General features: G+C 37.0%; 1 protein-coding gene across 1 annotated transcript; it reads right to left on the bottom strand.

Moving 5' to 3' along the window:
* Positions 1–3,495: 3,495 nt before the first annotated feature.
* LOC109072257 (dual specificity protein phosphatase 6-like) lies at positions 3,496–7,738 on the bottom strand. The gene is made up of 3 exons (XM_019088518.2): positions 6,864–7,738; positions 5,721–6,155; positions 3,496–5,112 (listed from the first exon to the last, which is right to left on the bottom strand). The coding sequence occupies exons 1-3, from the start codon at positions 7,261–7,263 to the stop codon at positions 4,799–4,801; spliced, it is 1,149 nt and encodes a 382-aa protein (XP_018944063.1). The 5' UTR covers positions 7,264–7,738; the 3' UTR covers positions 3,496–4,798.
* Between the last annotated feature and the right edge of the window lie 8,935 nt (positions 7,739–16,673).

Genomic DNA, 16,673 nt, shown 5'->3' on the forward strand with positions numbered 1-16,673 from the left:
ATTACAATTGTCATTAATATTAATTATTATAATGTATAATATATTTAAAATATACTTAACAGTTATTATTTATTATATTACATCATAATACAATAGTAATAATACATGTAAAACTAGTAATATAATTCATATGAATTACTATTAAGGTAATATGTTTTCTCTACATATGAACCCCATTAATTTATACATATATCTATAAAAGTATACTTCATACAATATTTATGAATATGTTAATATACATATATATATATATATATATATATATATATATATATATATATATATATATATTAATATAAACATAAACTGTTATAAACTATAACTAAGCTACACTACTTTAATAATCTTACAATTATACATATACTTGTTAGTATATTTTGTCATTATAAATTAAAATAAATACAAATTAATAATAATATATTATGTAATAGAGATTTTTTTATTTATTCTATTTTTAGAAAATGCATTTAGACTACTTCAAAAGCTAATAAATTAATTAAACTTTAAATAAAGAAAGTAAGCTAATAAATAAAATTATCAAATTATCAATTATCAAAAATTATCAAATTGCATATGTGTGTATTATATATCTATATGTATGTAATAAATTCTTATGTTTAATGTTTATAAAACCAAATAACGTGTTTGAAATGTAGAAAGAATATGTGAATATGTGTCTGACATGAGAAAATCTATGAATAATATAAAAAATATTAATAATAGAAATATTATTATGAACATTAATGTTTATTATGAATTGTGTGTGTGTGTGTGTGTGTGTGTGTGTGTGTGTGTGTGTATAGGTCTATATATATAATGATTTAAAATGATGTTAAAAAAAAAAAAATGATGTGTACAAAATAAAAAAATATATCTGGATTCTATACATAAATACATATATAATTACTATATATAATATATTTATACTATACATATTATAAAATTATATATATAATATATATATATATATAAGATTAAAGCTGCTATGAAAAGTGATTTTAAAAAAAGTATCACCATTACTGTCATCTTCTAAGCAGTTCTGCAGCCTCTTCATATTCAGTGTGAGTTTGAGATGGAGAGCAGGAGGTAAAGAGATCACTTTGCCAGGGGTGAGTTCTCTCCCCACGCTGGCGGAAGTTCTTACTCTCCATGTGGGTGGTTTGGAGAAGAGCCCGTAGCTGTTAAGTGTGATAACAGCGTATCCACTGTGCCCACTGTGCTGTTTACTCACAACACTCAAACTCTCTTCTGCCCTGTGCATAACCTCCAGGATGTTTAGTCTTAATAAACTGTTTGTAATGGAAGAAAATAAAGATGAGATAATAGATATACTACCATATTTCTTTTAAGTCAGTACACCACCACCATGTTGACAGAAAAAGTAGAGCTGTTTCAGCTTTTAATTGGTATGTATGTCTGCGGCTTGAGTTGCTCTCTTAAGCTTCTTTCCAGCACCTTTTCATTTCAAGAGCAATTTTAGCCATATCAGTTTCTTGAGGTGCTTTTTTGGATTAAAAATACTCTAGATAGATTTTTCAGAGCACCATTTTAGATTCTGAAGAACTGATTTAGAATTTTGGTTCTACTCTTACAAATGAATGTTCCAAAGTTATGCCATGGAACCATTTTTATTTCCTCAATGAATCTTTCAGTAAACAGCTCTAAAAGAAACATTTTTCTTGTTGTGAAGAACATCTAAAATGATTGTGTGGTTATGCACCTGCCAGTTAAAAGTGACTGACAACAGACGAGGTCATCTAGCCAGGGGTGTCCTTCACTACTGAAGCTCACAGGCACACGAATGGAGAGTGCAGCTGGTGAGCAGGGAGGTGGTGGGCGGATGATGCCTGACGGGAGTACAGGAGGTGGGCTTCACAAGAGGGTAGTGTTGGGGTCACTGGAACTTGAGCACCGGAAATTGCTGGGCATGTTGGCAAATCCTTCACAGCGCACTCTGTCACAAGAGGACGACAAGGACTGAAATCTTTCACACAGGATTAGCACACTGGCCAAGTATAGTCACAGTCTGTTGGGTTTATTTTCACTGCTTAAAAGACTTACAGACCTGTAACAGTTATACGAGGACAATACTTCTACACATGTTGCCTTAAAAACCATTGTGTCTTGGTCACTAAATGCTATTACATGTAATTGAATATTAAAATATAAAGTGTAATATAATTACATTTCATTGTATGTATGTATGTATGTATATATGTGTGTGCAATATATATATATATATATATATATATATATATATATATATATATTATGGATTATATAGATTATATTAACTGTATATTAGCTATGTTTAAAACTGATTAAAAAGCTATTACAAAAGCTGCTATCTTTATGGTATTAGAAATGAACATAACAAATAATAAATACAAAATAAATATAAAACATCATAAAATTTAAATAATACATAATGTGTATATTTATATTTATTAAGCTAAGCTATTGCATTTAATTGAATAATATATTAATTTATATTCTAAATTATAATCTATCTGTCTGTCTGTCTATCTATCTATCTATCTATCTAATTTTTTAAATATTAAAATCAAAAATTTATATTAATAAATATTATATATATATATATATATATATATATATATATATATATATATATATATATCATACATTAACGCTAATTTTAAGTATTATGAATACATATACTAGACATTAATATTAATAATAAAAATGTGTATATGTATATATTTTTCTATTCATATATTATATTAATTTATATTTATACATGTTATATTCATATAATAATAATTTTTTTTTTTTTTTTTTTAATTATTATATTAATTTATATTTATACATGTTATATTCATATAATAATAATTACATGTATTTAATATTTATTATAGGTTAAATTTCGACTAGTTAAAGTCTTTAAAGTGTCTAATATGAGAAAATCCATTCTAATACTACTCCTACACAGTGTTCATGTTGGCAGATATGCAGAATAGATCGTTATTATTGTAACAACAATACAAAGCTATTTTGCCATCAGAAATAATAATTACTCATTTAAACCCTATTTCTTTCTCCCACAAAGAGGGATTATCGCTTTATCTGATGTATGCAAAAGCCAAGGGTGTCAGGTTGCGGCCTGTTTTGCCAGGACTTGCTTTTAGAGCAGAAGTCTGATCTCCTGTCAGGAAGTGCCGCAGGGGGGGACTTTTTGCTCTAACCAGCCCGTACCTGGAAATACCAGCCTGTCCGCATGGAAAGTTGTTTTGCTCACTTAACAACACTGAGTAACGCTTTATTTGCAGGAACTTGTAATCTCATTCTATATCAAAGTTTAATCTAGTCTTTGAATCAGTGGTTAGAAGTAACTCTGTCAACTGAATACTAGTTTAAATATTATTGTGAATGATTAATGAAACATAGTACATCTATTATTCTGCTTTGAATAAAACCAATAAATTCCATTTATTATTCTTATTTTCAAGTGAAGCAAAGAAAACAGTGAGACATTGATAGATTTGAATAGACAAAATAGCAATTTATTAATAACTTATCATTTCTTTACATTCGTAACATTGGGGGGAGTGGTTTTGTAAAACATCCCATCCCCCAACCAGGCCTTTGCTTTGAGGGGCAACAAAACCCTCCTGGAAACCATCACTTTTCTCACAAAAAATTGCATGTCACAGAACGTCCCTGAACAGGAGACATAAAACGTTCTCCCAGCTTTGTCATCACAGACCTCAAATCCTTGCACACAAAAAAAATCAGCGTTACTTGCGTCTCCAACGTCCCCAGAAAATGTACAAAAAACGAGTAGTATAAAGACATATGGGTCCTAAATGAGCATGCATCTGAAACCCCACTGAATAGCATTCGAGGAATGCCTCGTACACATACAAGTTCGGATGACCCTTCTGAACGTGCAAGCTCTTACGGTCAAGTCCGCTAAAAAAGTACTGATGAAAAGAAGAAGCTTATGGGAACTGCTCTGAAAGGTTACCGCACAATAACTCTTATGTACACAACTAAGGCAAGAGAATGACAACTTTGATTGGTGATGGTGGTTAAAAGGCTGAAAAGGCGGAATTGATCCGTAAAGCAAAAGTGGAAATATATTATACATATACACATTGCAAAAACCTGTTCAAATTTTTGGCATTTAACTCGTCCATAAAGATAATATTGATCGATATTCAGTTTGTTTACATAAAGTGGACAAAAAGGAGAAGAAAAATCTACAGCCGTTCCTTTAAAACAGGTATATTCTAACTACGGCAAGGCTTAGCAACATCTTAATATACACATGTATAAATGTTTCAAAAATTTCTCCACGCAAATAAGTTGGAGTACAGTACACTCTGCCATCATTACCGAAGGGAAGTCTCGTCCCAAAAACAGGCAAGTCTTCATTGAAGACAAGAAGAGCACACCTAGAAAATGTCAAGGTGCAAGTGCTAAACAAAACAAATGGAGTATTTGTCGTTGTTCAGTTCTAGTCAAGTCTCTTTGGCACACCAGCCCCAATATATCAGATGTTCTTTCTATTTCCACAGTCTTTCCATGCTTGAATATGTATATATACGGAGATATATGTGTTTATGTATAAAACAAACTACTTTAAAGAGTCTTGAAGATATAGAGTCACATGATCTCTCTCTGTTAAACAGCAACGTAGAAGCTCTGGGCAACCGCATGCCCCATCAGTGGCTACTCTGGTCAGCCGTCGTCTCAAGCCAACATCAATAACGTCAGGAACCCCTCGACAGGTGTCGAAATAAAGAAACTCACGTTCGATTCAAATCAGGGCAGGACCTCACGTGGACTCGAGAGGGTCCAACTGGAAAACGTTGTGATTGGTCGGCGTGGTGAAGTACAACGGCTGGGTTGGAGCCGGAACTCGGTTGTCGCACGGGCTCTTGAGTCCCAATGTGCGCTCAAAGTCCAAAAGTTGGCCCATGAAGTTAAAATTGGGCGAGATGTTGGACTTCTTCATCTTGACTATGTCGTACGCGTCGTTCATGGAGAGGTTGAGCTTCTGCATGAGGTATGCCACCGTTACCGTGACCGAACGGCTGATACCGGCCAGGCAGTGAACGAGAACGCCACACTTCTGTCCACGGGCCTCATCTGAGGGGGGAAAAAAATACGAGACGGTTAGTTAACTGACTTATGAATATGCAATTGTACATAAGCTCGGTTGTCAGAATTCATTACGGTCCCAGCATTGACAAAAGGGGCCTCATTCAGCAGGATTTCTAGTGCATGACTGCAGGCTGAGAGAAAACAACTCGCCCATTTTCTCAGGGAACGTGACGTGAAATGGGCTATTAAGGTTAATCAAATGATCCTTCCGCTTGCCAGGTTACTCGACAATGGTACCATTTGGGCGTGTAAATGTAGAAGTCATGGCAGCTCCCTGTCAAGGCTAACAGGATGTCAACACTGCCCTGTAAATGGTCCTCATTGTGTGGCGAAACATTGCTCTGTCCTAGATTACTTTCAATGCTGCTTGCTTCCTTCCTGTTGAGCTCAAATTACCGCCTCCCCCCTCCGTCTCCCATTTCATCATAAGCCTTTGTGTCACAATTGCACAACCGCAGGATATGTTACTATGCAAACAATAAAAAACGGTGCCATCCGTTTGGTTTCAAAACACTGAAAGGACCCAGTAGGTTTAATCAAAACTGGGACTGAATGAAAAGCAAATTAAAGCAACAATAATTGTGTTTGCTTACCAATAAAGCTGATGGCTTCTGGGAAAAACTGTGAGAGATTCTGGCTCCAGTGATCGGAGATGGGAATCTGCTTGTACTTGAACTCCCCGGCGTTCTCGAACATGTTAGGAAGATTAGGGGTCACGTTCAAGATGTACTTGATGCCAAACTCCTCCAGGATATCCAGGTTCGTGGAGTCCTTCGCGCAGCCCAGATACAGATGCGGCAGGATCTCCACGGGGAACGAGGGCTGGGGGTTAGAAAGAGGGCTGCCGTCTGAGTCGGTGGCGCTGCATGGGTCTCGGTCGATGTCCGACTCGATGTCCGAGGAGTCAGAGCTGATCCGGAGCCCTCCGAGACCCAGCACCTGGGAGGTCGGTGAACTGCTGCTGGAGGAACCGTCGAGGTTCGTCTCGCACATTGTGGGAAATTCAGCTTGAAATTTGCTGAAGCCACCTGTGAAGTTCAAGTTAGAAACACATTTAAAATGCATGCCTTAAAGCTAACCACATATTTTTATATGAGTACCCATTTTAAACTACAAATAATGACTAGCATATTTTTTTGTTTCAGAAATATCCATTCATTAGATACTAATACTCTTTGTTTACTAGTAACTACTTGACTATTTACATTCCAGTTCCAGTTCTAAATACACTAGATTATGTATTTAGTGTACACTAGTGTGAATTCCTATTGTTATTAGTCATGATTTCAATATGACTAGTACTAGGCCTATTTTTACTATAAAGAAGCCATTCAAAGGAAGTCAAAATGCAAATGTAATTAATAAAATACAAAACGTGACTAGTATAGGGAGATATTTGCTTGTAGTTTCTAATAAAAAATCACTAGTTACATACATTGTAGTTGGAACACTGAAAAAATAATACAAATGTAAAAGGTAAAATGTGTTTCTATTAACAATGAAATAGTTAAAAACGGATGCGAATAATAAGTGACTAAATAAATAGATATTGGTATCTAATGAATGGTTACAATTAAAATTCAAAAACATACTGGTAGCTAATGGATTACTTATCAATTCTAGTAACTAAATTACTAGTAAATAAATTACAAATCAATTGTAGTAACATTTTTAGTTGCAGTAAACCACAAAAACACGGCAAGTAAAATCACAAAATGCGTTGGAAGTGAACGTACCCTCGAGATAGAAAGCCTTGTAGCCCTCGTCCTTCATTCTCCTCAGCAGTAAACCCAACACGGAGCCGCCGTCGATGTTCTCGTTCCACTCGCAGCTGTACTCGTCGTACAACACGATAGTGTCCGTCTTGCACCTCCGCGCGAACCTCTCCCTGTCTTCCCCGTTGGAAAGCAGAGACTTGATGGGCAGGTTGCCCTTCTTGAGTCGCCGGAGCATGAGGCTCGGGATGGCCACGTTAATGGCCGTTTCGACGTGCGACGATTCGTAGAGCTCTTGCGCTCGGCAGTCCATAACGAGCAAACAGTCCCTGCGCGTCTCCAGCTGCTCCTTCAGCCACTCTACCGTCTTGCTTATGGCCATGACCGAGTCGAACTGCACGGGTTTGAACTTATCAAGCATTAGTGAAATACGGTACAGTACCGTGAGACCTTAAACTGCGGAAAAGACGTGCTGTAATAGAGCGTGGACGTCTCAGGCTTGGAGCATTGAGATTCTCAAGTCCAAGTCTCTTCTGCGCCGTCGAGATGATTAAAATCCTCGGGTTTTGCTTCGAGAGTCAAGCGCAGACTCGCTCTACTTCCAGCCCATTCATGCAACTGTGTGCATTTATCAATGACTCACACTAGCCAGTGAGTGCGCGAGCCACTGACGTTGTCTTCTCGTTATATAACCTCTCTTCTCTCGCCGTCGATTTTCACACGAACCGATCTAGATATCCCGTCGAATATCGATCGCAGACGTGTCGCTCAAACAAAACGCTTCGTAGCTTTATTTACCTTCGAGATTTATCCCGGAGAAAGCAACGCTGCGTCCTCCGCCGCTCTAGTCCTAGATGTGCTCTCTGTCACCGCGAGCTAGTGAATGGATACAAGCGCGAGGCGTTTCAATGGATACATTATGTCGGCCAGCCAATCAGGAGGCGCAGAGCGAGCGTCGCCGTGGAAACGGGGCCGGATGGAACAGACTGTGTTGATGAATTGTTAATAAGATTGTCATTCACAAAAACGGAAAGGAATTTCCGCCCCGGATCAGCGGAGTCCAAACAAACAGTAGAGAGGCACTGCGCGGGAAGGAAGGAGGAGTGCGAGTGTATTTGGTGAGGGGTCAATATACCTCATGCTCAGGTTACACACTTGAACTCCGTTTAGCCGAATTTCAGTTTCGTCCCGCTGCTGCTTGTAGCTCGGGTTGTCGAGTCTAGTACGTAACGTACGTCTCTGCTCCCGACCGTTTAACCCAGCTAACAAAAAAAGTTGCTAACGTTCCTGTTTAGGTACGAAAACGTTTAGTGTTTTAAAAAACTGTTTTGTTTATTTGACCGTTAAGGGAAAGCATTCTATTTAATAATTTTGCAAGTATCATGAGAACGTTACTTTTGAATTTTCAAACATTCTGAAACAAATACATTCTGTCCAACTATAACATTTCAGGAAAAAGACGTTCAGTGAACGATCTATAAATAATGTTTCGTGCTAACGTTTTGAGAACACTATTAACGACCACATTACATTAGCTACTTGAAAAATGTTTAGTCATAATTTAAGAGAACTTTGCCAAAACGTTATCCAAAGTTACCATATTTTGTGTGTTTTAAATTAAGTCGTGTTTATATACACTGTAAATATTTTACATTTCATATTACATTATTGGTATGATTGCCAAAAAAAAAAAAGATCAACACACACAAATACTAGTTTTTTTTTACTAAACAAATAAAACAAGTAAGGTGAATTTAGGTAAACAGACTAAATATGCAATAAAATAAACATGCAACAAAACATTCAAAAAGTTTATTTATGGTATGAAAAATGACAGCTGTGCCAGACAAAACCCCAGGCTTAAAATAAAATAATTCATTCATTAATTAAATTGAAAGTGAAAAAAATGTGAAAGCATAAACACTCCTAATGTGCATAACTGATAAAAACAACAACAACAACAAAAAACAGTAGGCTATATAACGGTTTTTACTGTAGCTAGTGTTTATTTCCTTTCAAGTTATTAACAATATGAAAGTATGATTAGATCAGGCAAAGCTCGCGTATAATCCTCTGATTATTCCGTCGATCGACCGCTCAATCCGAATCAATGAAGGTGGGAAGCGCGCTAAACGATCGGCCAATAAACACATAAATAGAGCCATCAAAATAGTTTAACACCAGACGCGAATTGTGAGTTTCTCCTCGCCTCCTCCAGTCATTTCCGACACTGAAGCTCGTGTCATCTCGTGTGTCGAGATAGCACGCATGCAAGCTTTGAAATATCACTCACAAATCCTTCAACAGCTGCACCGGATTCCTGCGCCTACATTAAAGCAGATGTCTTAGATAATACTTTTACATGTCATTACCCACAATTTTATAATTGCTATCGGTTTTAGCAGAACGAGGTTAATTTGAATTGCATGCTGATAAACTAAAGCCTAGTGTTATTTAAAAGGTCAGGGCAGGTCTCTGGTGCTCAGAAACGCCGAAGCTCGAAAATGTTATTCAACGTGTTCAATTTGCATACGGTAGGCGAGTTTAGAGAGACGGAGAAAAACATCATTTTGCTCAATCGTGTTTACAGGCACGGCCTATGGGGTTGCTATTAATGAACCTCTGGAATTAAAACAATGATACTAATGAAATATGGGTTGAGAATGACTGTAGCAGGCCAGATTAGGGTGAGCTGATTAATATGTTGTCAGACATCCTGTCTTCTGTGTCATTTAGCAGTGAATTGCTCTTTAATTGTCCATCAAGGCTCTCTGTCATCATTCACATGCACAGTGGTCACATGGCCCAAAGGTGTGTTCAGTTTCAGCCCGCTTAACATATGAAACACCACACAGTACCTAGATAATGGCCATTATCCTGTTGTGGAGATCCTTCTGGGAAGGCTGAATTGTATTCTCATTGTAATCCATTCTGGCTGCTTTACTGCCTGAAGATACTGCATCTGGATGAGCTTTTGTCTTCAGAGACATGCTCCCTATTATTTCCTGAATATGATGAATTTTGATGAGCTTTTTTTTCACTTGTCATAAATATATATATATATATATATATAATATATATATATATATATATATATATATATAATATATATATATATATATATAACATGGTTGATGATTAATAATAATAATACCCATAGCATAAAAAAATAAAATGGCTGCAAATAGAAATATTATGAAAATAATATTTTGTTAAAAGAAATGGAAGTGTCAGACTGCATCATATGTAATTAAATATTGGTTATATTTTAACTAAATTTAAAAAACCACATAAATGTAATAAAATAAATGACATAAAAACAAAAAGAAAGGAATATTTAATCACATATAGTTTATTAATAATTCGATTTAAAAAAAATACATAAATGAAATTTATAAAATAAAATAAATACAACAATAACTATAATCAAAATATTTTCTAGTACTGATCAGCAAAATGGCTGCTGCATACAATATATTTCAACTGAATATTTTGGAGTAAAATGGAAGAGGCAGGTTTTACCAAAACGTAAAGGTATACCTCAGAATGTTTTATAAATTAATCCAAAATATTTTTTTCACTCATGTTTTATGGAATGTTTGTACTACTGATAGAATAAAACTAATATGAACACCTATTTTGAAAATTTCCGATAAATTATTAGCTTTGCCACCTCATTGTAAAACATCAATCTGCGAGATTGTCACCAACAAATTGTGCCTTTCAAAACATTTTTTATTAGTCATTTATGCAAAACCAACAAGTAATAGTCGCTGAGAATCAGTTAAAGTCTGACTCTCCTTTAAACAGACACATGCAGGTCATCCGGCTCTGGCAACAGGCCTGCAAACTGATAACAGCTCAGTTCTTCCTGCTATTATCACAGTGCGATGATATCTCGTGTGTCTAAAGCAAACACAGCAGAAAACAGCTCTGTGGTGGTATAGGAAAATACAAAACTCCTGATCTTTGCAGGTATTTTAATTTAGCCAAATGCGCGTCACAGACCATTTGCAGTCATGCATGAATTTCATTGTTTGTATCCAAATACATTCAAATACATAGTCATATTTTTAGGATCGCGTGTATATAAGAGTGGGGGAGAAAAATGACAGTTCTTTGACCCCTTTCCTCAATTCCTGGGTGGAACTGGATGTTTTGTACGTTTCTGCCGCTCACCAGGCCCACTAGTCAGTGAAGTTTAGACAATGCCGGCTCCGCTTTTATCTGCGGCTCCATCGGGCCGGGTCTCTGTCCTGCATCAGGGTCTCTGCTGACCCCCCATCATCCCTGACAGCAGCTCATGGGATGAAAGGTCAATCTGATTGTGTTGTGAATCACCAGGGTTTCTCTTTTCTTAAACTAACTGCTGCCCTCACCTCCCCCTTCACCTGTGATACAGCGCGGCTTCCTGCTCCTGTGATGTTTACTTCCTCTTTCACTGTTGACTTGCAATCGGAGCTCTTTGTGTGCTGATTTCTGCTGGGGGCTTGGTGCACTTTCACAACAGCAGAACTGCTCATAATGTGTGTAAATAAAGCTATTTGAGAGGTTAAAAGCAGATGACAAAAGCCCTTAAAGTGATTATTTAAATATTCAGTAAAACAACGGCTGAGTTGAAGTGTCTGTTCTCAGCAGAAATACATTTATATGCATCATACAGTCTAATACAAAACTAGATTAGACTGTATAGCCATTATATATATTAAAATGATTTCTGATGTGACTGAAGAATGGGGTAATGATGCTGAAAAATCAGCATCGCATCACAGAAATAAATAGCCTTTCATAGGCTAGTATATTCAAATAGAAAACAATTATTTTAAATTGTAATATTTCACAGTATTATAGTTTTTACTATATTTTTGATCTGATAAATGCAAATAAACTTCTTTCCAACATTAAAAACCTACTGACCTGATGCTAGTGCACAATAACAGCAATAAAAATCCCATGAAAACCATCACAATATTGCCATTATTTAATAGAATTTCCTTTAATCTTGTGAAAAAATCATCCTACACCTATATGAGGCACCTCTTATTGCAACGTCTAATAATTTTAGCAGTCTGTCTATTTGAATAAGACTTGTTTGTGCTGTTAGTAGGACAATAAATGGGTTTGCCTTAGGCTAAGAGGAGGGACACATTAAAGGACACTCCTGGGAATCTAATAGAGGTTTCAAGGCTGGACTGGTTTTAGTGGATCAAAACAGGAAGCAGAGCCATGAGGGTCTCTCCAGAGAACCGCAGTAAACAAACAGCCCCGGTGGGCCCTCCAACATCAGCCATACAAACAGGAAGTGCTGATGAGAAATTGTTCAGATAAAACTGAGATCCAGTGTTTTGAAGTCAACAACAAGCCATTAAGTCACTGGACAGCCTTTAATCTGATTGATTTGCCTTCCAGTACATTATTCATGTGATTTCGTGCATATGTATGGACATTCAGTCATGGGAATGTAAAGATATCCAGGACACATTATCGATCAGGATATTTCATATATAAAACCATTATCACCCCGTAGGCATGTTGTCAGACCACCCTGCAACACAAAAGCCCATTGTGATGGCTAATTTTCACCAGTGTTTCTACAATTGTCACTTCTCATCAACACCCTTCAAACTCCTGAACTCTGAAATTTCACTTTTAAAAAAATTGCAGTGTTTCTAAAAGCACTGACCATGTGAGCTTTAACACACAAGAAACACAGTTTTATTTAGTTTTGTCTGTTAACAATGTCCAACAACATATATAATATTTATTTGATTAAAAATACAGGAAAACAATAATGTTGTGAAATATTCTTTTTTCTTTCTCTTCCTGAAAGTAATGAAAATCCTAGTCTCATTTAGCATTTTTTAGAGTGTAGCAAATATACCCAATAAATGCCTTGCAAAAAGTTTCCAAGTTTTAAAAGGGTCATATGATGCTTTTTAAAGATCATTATTTTGTGTATTTGGTGTAACAGAATATGCTGACATGCTTTAATGTTCAAAAAACACATTATTTTTCAAATACTGTACATTATTGTAGGTCCTCTATGCCCCGCCTCTCTCAAATGTGTCGTTTTCTACAAAGTCCCTCCTTCTGACAAGCGCAGTCTGCTCTGATTGGCCAACTGACCCAGCGCATTGTGATTGGCCGAGCACCGCAAGCACTCGTCGGAAATGTAATGCCCCTTTCCATAATTGCAAGCTTCATCTTTCAAAATAAATGTAAAGACAGTTAATAATGTCCTTAGTTTTACCATCAGTTCAAGCCCGAAAGGGGAACAGAGTCACGTGACAGACGCACTGATGAAGCTCGTATGTGTTTGCAGTACACAAGCCACGGACGGTTAAGACAGCTGACTCCACTGTGTGTGTGTGACCCTCTCTCTCTCTCAAACACAGAACGCGCAAAACTCCGCATCTGAACATTCAATAGCAAATACTTAAACTAATAACAAAAGATACGTACAGTAGCTAATTCAGAAGTGCCAGATTGTCGTAGCAAAGTCAGAATTACCTCCTCTCCTAGGTTCACGAAATGGTCATCTATAAAATGCATTGCTGTTCTGTTGTAAGTAATCTTACAGTTTCCTAAATGCATCTACTTTCGGAAGTAGATTTCGCCTAGAAACACACAGCATCTCCCTGACATGGCTGCTTCAACACTAACTGCGGTTACTGAAACCACGCCTTCTTTCTTTGCGTGAATATTTGGGTGGCATTATGCAGAGATGTGGGTGCGTGTTAGAATGAGCCGTTTTAGGGGGGCGTGGCAGAGTCTTAACTTTGATAAATAATATCTCTTTGGATTTGAGACTTTAGTCTTTGCAACTTTACAGGTCTTCTGTATGCACCAAGAGCTTGTAACACTCCAAAGAGAAAGGAAAAATTTAAATCTCATCATATGACCCCTTTAATGCGACCTTGATATAACAAAAAGAAAAAAGTTGAAATCTGTTAATTTTTATAAAAATCAACCCCTGGGAAGTAAAAGTGCCTAAAGTTGAAGAAACACCCACGAACACATTCTCTCCAGGCATCCCTCCCTCCACTGCGAGAGAGAATGTTCTTATTTCAACACATTCTTGATGAATGAATCTGAGCGGCTGAGAGCTGTTGAGAAAGACCCTTCTGCAAGGCGTCATTCCAGACCCAGCTGTTTTCCTCAACCCCTTTAACAGAGGTCCTGCAGATCCTGAAATATGACAGGAATTTGTAAACAGAGGCAGACAGGAGGCCCCGGGGTATCCTGGGTAATAGCGGAGAGAGGGGAAGGTAATTGAAGGAGAGCAGGATGAAGGTTATTATGTGTTTGTATGGCAACTGAGGAGCTGATGGCGTGTAATTACAGAGCTGGCTGAGAGGGGAACACTTTATATCCTCTTGCAAGTCCCAGCAGCGACCCACTGGTCTGTGCTGAGATGTAATGGAAAGGCAAATTGCAGAGTAATAGTGGAATGTGTTTATTCTGTCCTTTAATTTCCAGTATATTTGCACCTCGGCGCTTTGTTCTCTTGCACGAATGCCATACGCTATAATGACTGCAAATGTTTTGTATAAAAATCCAGTACTATTAAAAACATAGTACTGACTAAGACTTGCACCAGCCAAGCAACTGTCATTGAGATATATGGAAAGGCCACAGATGGGTTTTCTATGCATATTATAGACCCCATTGTTTGTGACATATAAATAATAAATAATATAACTTCAATATGCAAACTTTTTTTTATATATTTTTTATATTTTTTATATTTATATTATATATATATTTTATATATTTTTCAAAAAAAAAAAAATATATATATACACACACACATATACACACATGTGTGTGTGTTGCAATTTTAATTGTATATTTTAGCTTCACTATTTTTTTTTTTTTTTTTGTAAAATATTACTTGATTTAATATTATATATCATATATGACCCCTTTCTACTTAGGGTCATTTTACCTCACAAAGGTAGGAAACAAAAAAGTTAAGGTTCTTTACAAATAAAATAATTAATGAGAAATAATAAAATAATGTAATAAATAATTACAATAACATTATATATAATAGTATATATTATAAATAATAAAGTGTACATTTTATATGGTATTTTGGGTGGTATTTGTACTTAGTTCTTGTAAGATGGATGTTGTAAATCTGAACTCTTGCTGTTTAATTTGTTGAAGCAGTGTCAAAATGAGTCTCGGCTCTCAGTGAGGGTTCTCTCACATCTGTGACGAGAATTACACAAAAGTGGCAGGATTCATATTCAGCCTCGCTTCACAAAGACATAAAAGCTGCTCGGAAAGCGGCTCACAAGGCCGGACCACCCACCAAGGCTGAGTGTTCGTCCAGCACATGCCCATTTTTAGCCAGGTAAGTCAGACCCAAAGCGTTGCGTCAGTCCTCAAAGTGTTTCAACAGTTCCTCAAGCAAAACGCTGGAGTTATTCTGGATAGAGCCGCTGGAGACGGTCGATAGGCTGAGAGCTGGAGTGCTACGCCACCCCACTAGCATATTCACAGCATCTCTTTTATCCCTCTTTGAGGGGAGTCTCGCACAAAGGTCACGCTATACGAAGGTGTAAGGATCCAAAAAGCAGTCCTGCTACATAATAATATCTGAGGTACTTCAGTCTCCAGGACCACCCACAAGGTTATGGGCAGTTTCGCCGCCTCAATGGGAACATTGTTTCCCCTCTTTGGAGAAAATCAGATATTTCGTTTAGCCAGATTAAGACAGCCTGAAACAATTACTCAAGTGCCATTTGAACTTTCTCACAGGCAATTGAGACAAATGAACAGAAAATCTTAAGGGGCAGCAGTCCCATTTGGTTTCGAAAGTAGAAAAGCACATAAAGGGTTAACGCAAACGGAGAGGGTGGCACTCATTGCGTTAGCGGACTGGCACGCTGGTCTGCCCATATTTAATGTCCAGACTAAACAAGTGCTGAACCTAAATACAAGAGTGTTGAATCTTTCAGTTGAGTTTACACTTGGTTGTCCCATCCCAAACTGCGTTATTCACTTTTTAGTTGAGTTTAAATAGGTAATTATTTGGACATTTGCAGTAAGAGAACCATAATGTATCCTTAAAAATAAAGGTTCTTTATTGGCGTTGATGGTTCCATGAAGAACCGTTGTATGTATGGAATCTTCATGTTCTTTTAGTGGAAAAGGTGCTTCAGATTCTTAAATTAAAAAAAAATAATAATAATTTTCTTTGTGGAACCCAGAGTGATTCTTCTATGGCAGGGATCATCAAATCTGGCTTGCGAGATCCACTTTCCTGCTGATTTTAGCTCTAACCCTAATCAAAGACATTTGAGTATGCTTATCAGTGTCTTCAGGATCATTAGAAAATCACAGGTAGGTGAGTTTGATCAGGGTTGGAGCTAAACTCAGATTTGAGGATCCCTTTTCTATGGAATCGCTGATATACACAAAAAAAATGGTTCCAAAGGATGGTTTTCACAGCGATGCTGTAGAAGAACCATTTTTGGTTCCCTAAAGAACCTTCCAGTGAACAGAAGCTTTATTTTGAAATGTGTAGGTGTACAGCACTCACTCGAGAGCTTCTGGATGCTAGCAGACAGTCAGCACTCTTGAGGGAAAACAGAAGCGGTGATAATTACAGAGGCTGAGGTCAGGTGAGCCCCCACCAGCTGCGGATGTCCGTGCCGCTCGTCAAAATCACTGTCAGCATGCGAGTGTGTTAAAGCTGTCATGGTCTGGCGGATGTAGGTTTAACAAGAGGAAAAGAGCAGATGCAACTGAATCATTTCCACCTTCTCATTTTCACAACCTGCAATAGTGTGCGAAAGGAAAAAAGGGTGAGATATTGCA

Source organism: Cyprinus carpio, chromosome B25 (assembly GCF_018340385.1).
Source record: "Cyprinus carpio isolate SPL01 chromosome B25, ASM1834038v1, whole genome shotgun sequence".
Lineage (NCBI taxonomy): Eukaryota > Metazoa > Chordata > Actinopteri > Cypriniformes > Cyprinidae > Cyprinus > Cyprinus carpio.

Coding starts and splice junctions, on each gene's coding strand:
- LOC109072257 (XM_019088518.2), bottom strand. CDS start 7,263: ATGCTTGATAAGTTCAAACCCGTGCAGTTCGACTCGGTCATGGCCATA. Junction 6,156..6,863: donor CAAGGCTTTCTATCTCGAGG/GTACGTTCACTT, acceptor TGAACTTCACAG/GTGGCTTCAGCAAATTTCAA. Junction 5,113..5,720: donor AGAAGCCATCAGCTTTATTG/GTAAGCAAACAC, acceptor TTCCCCCCTCAG/ATGAGGCCCGTGGACAGAAG.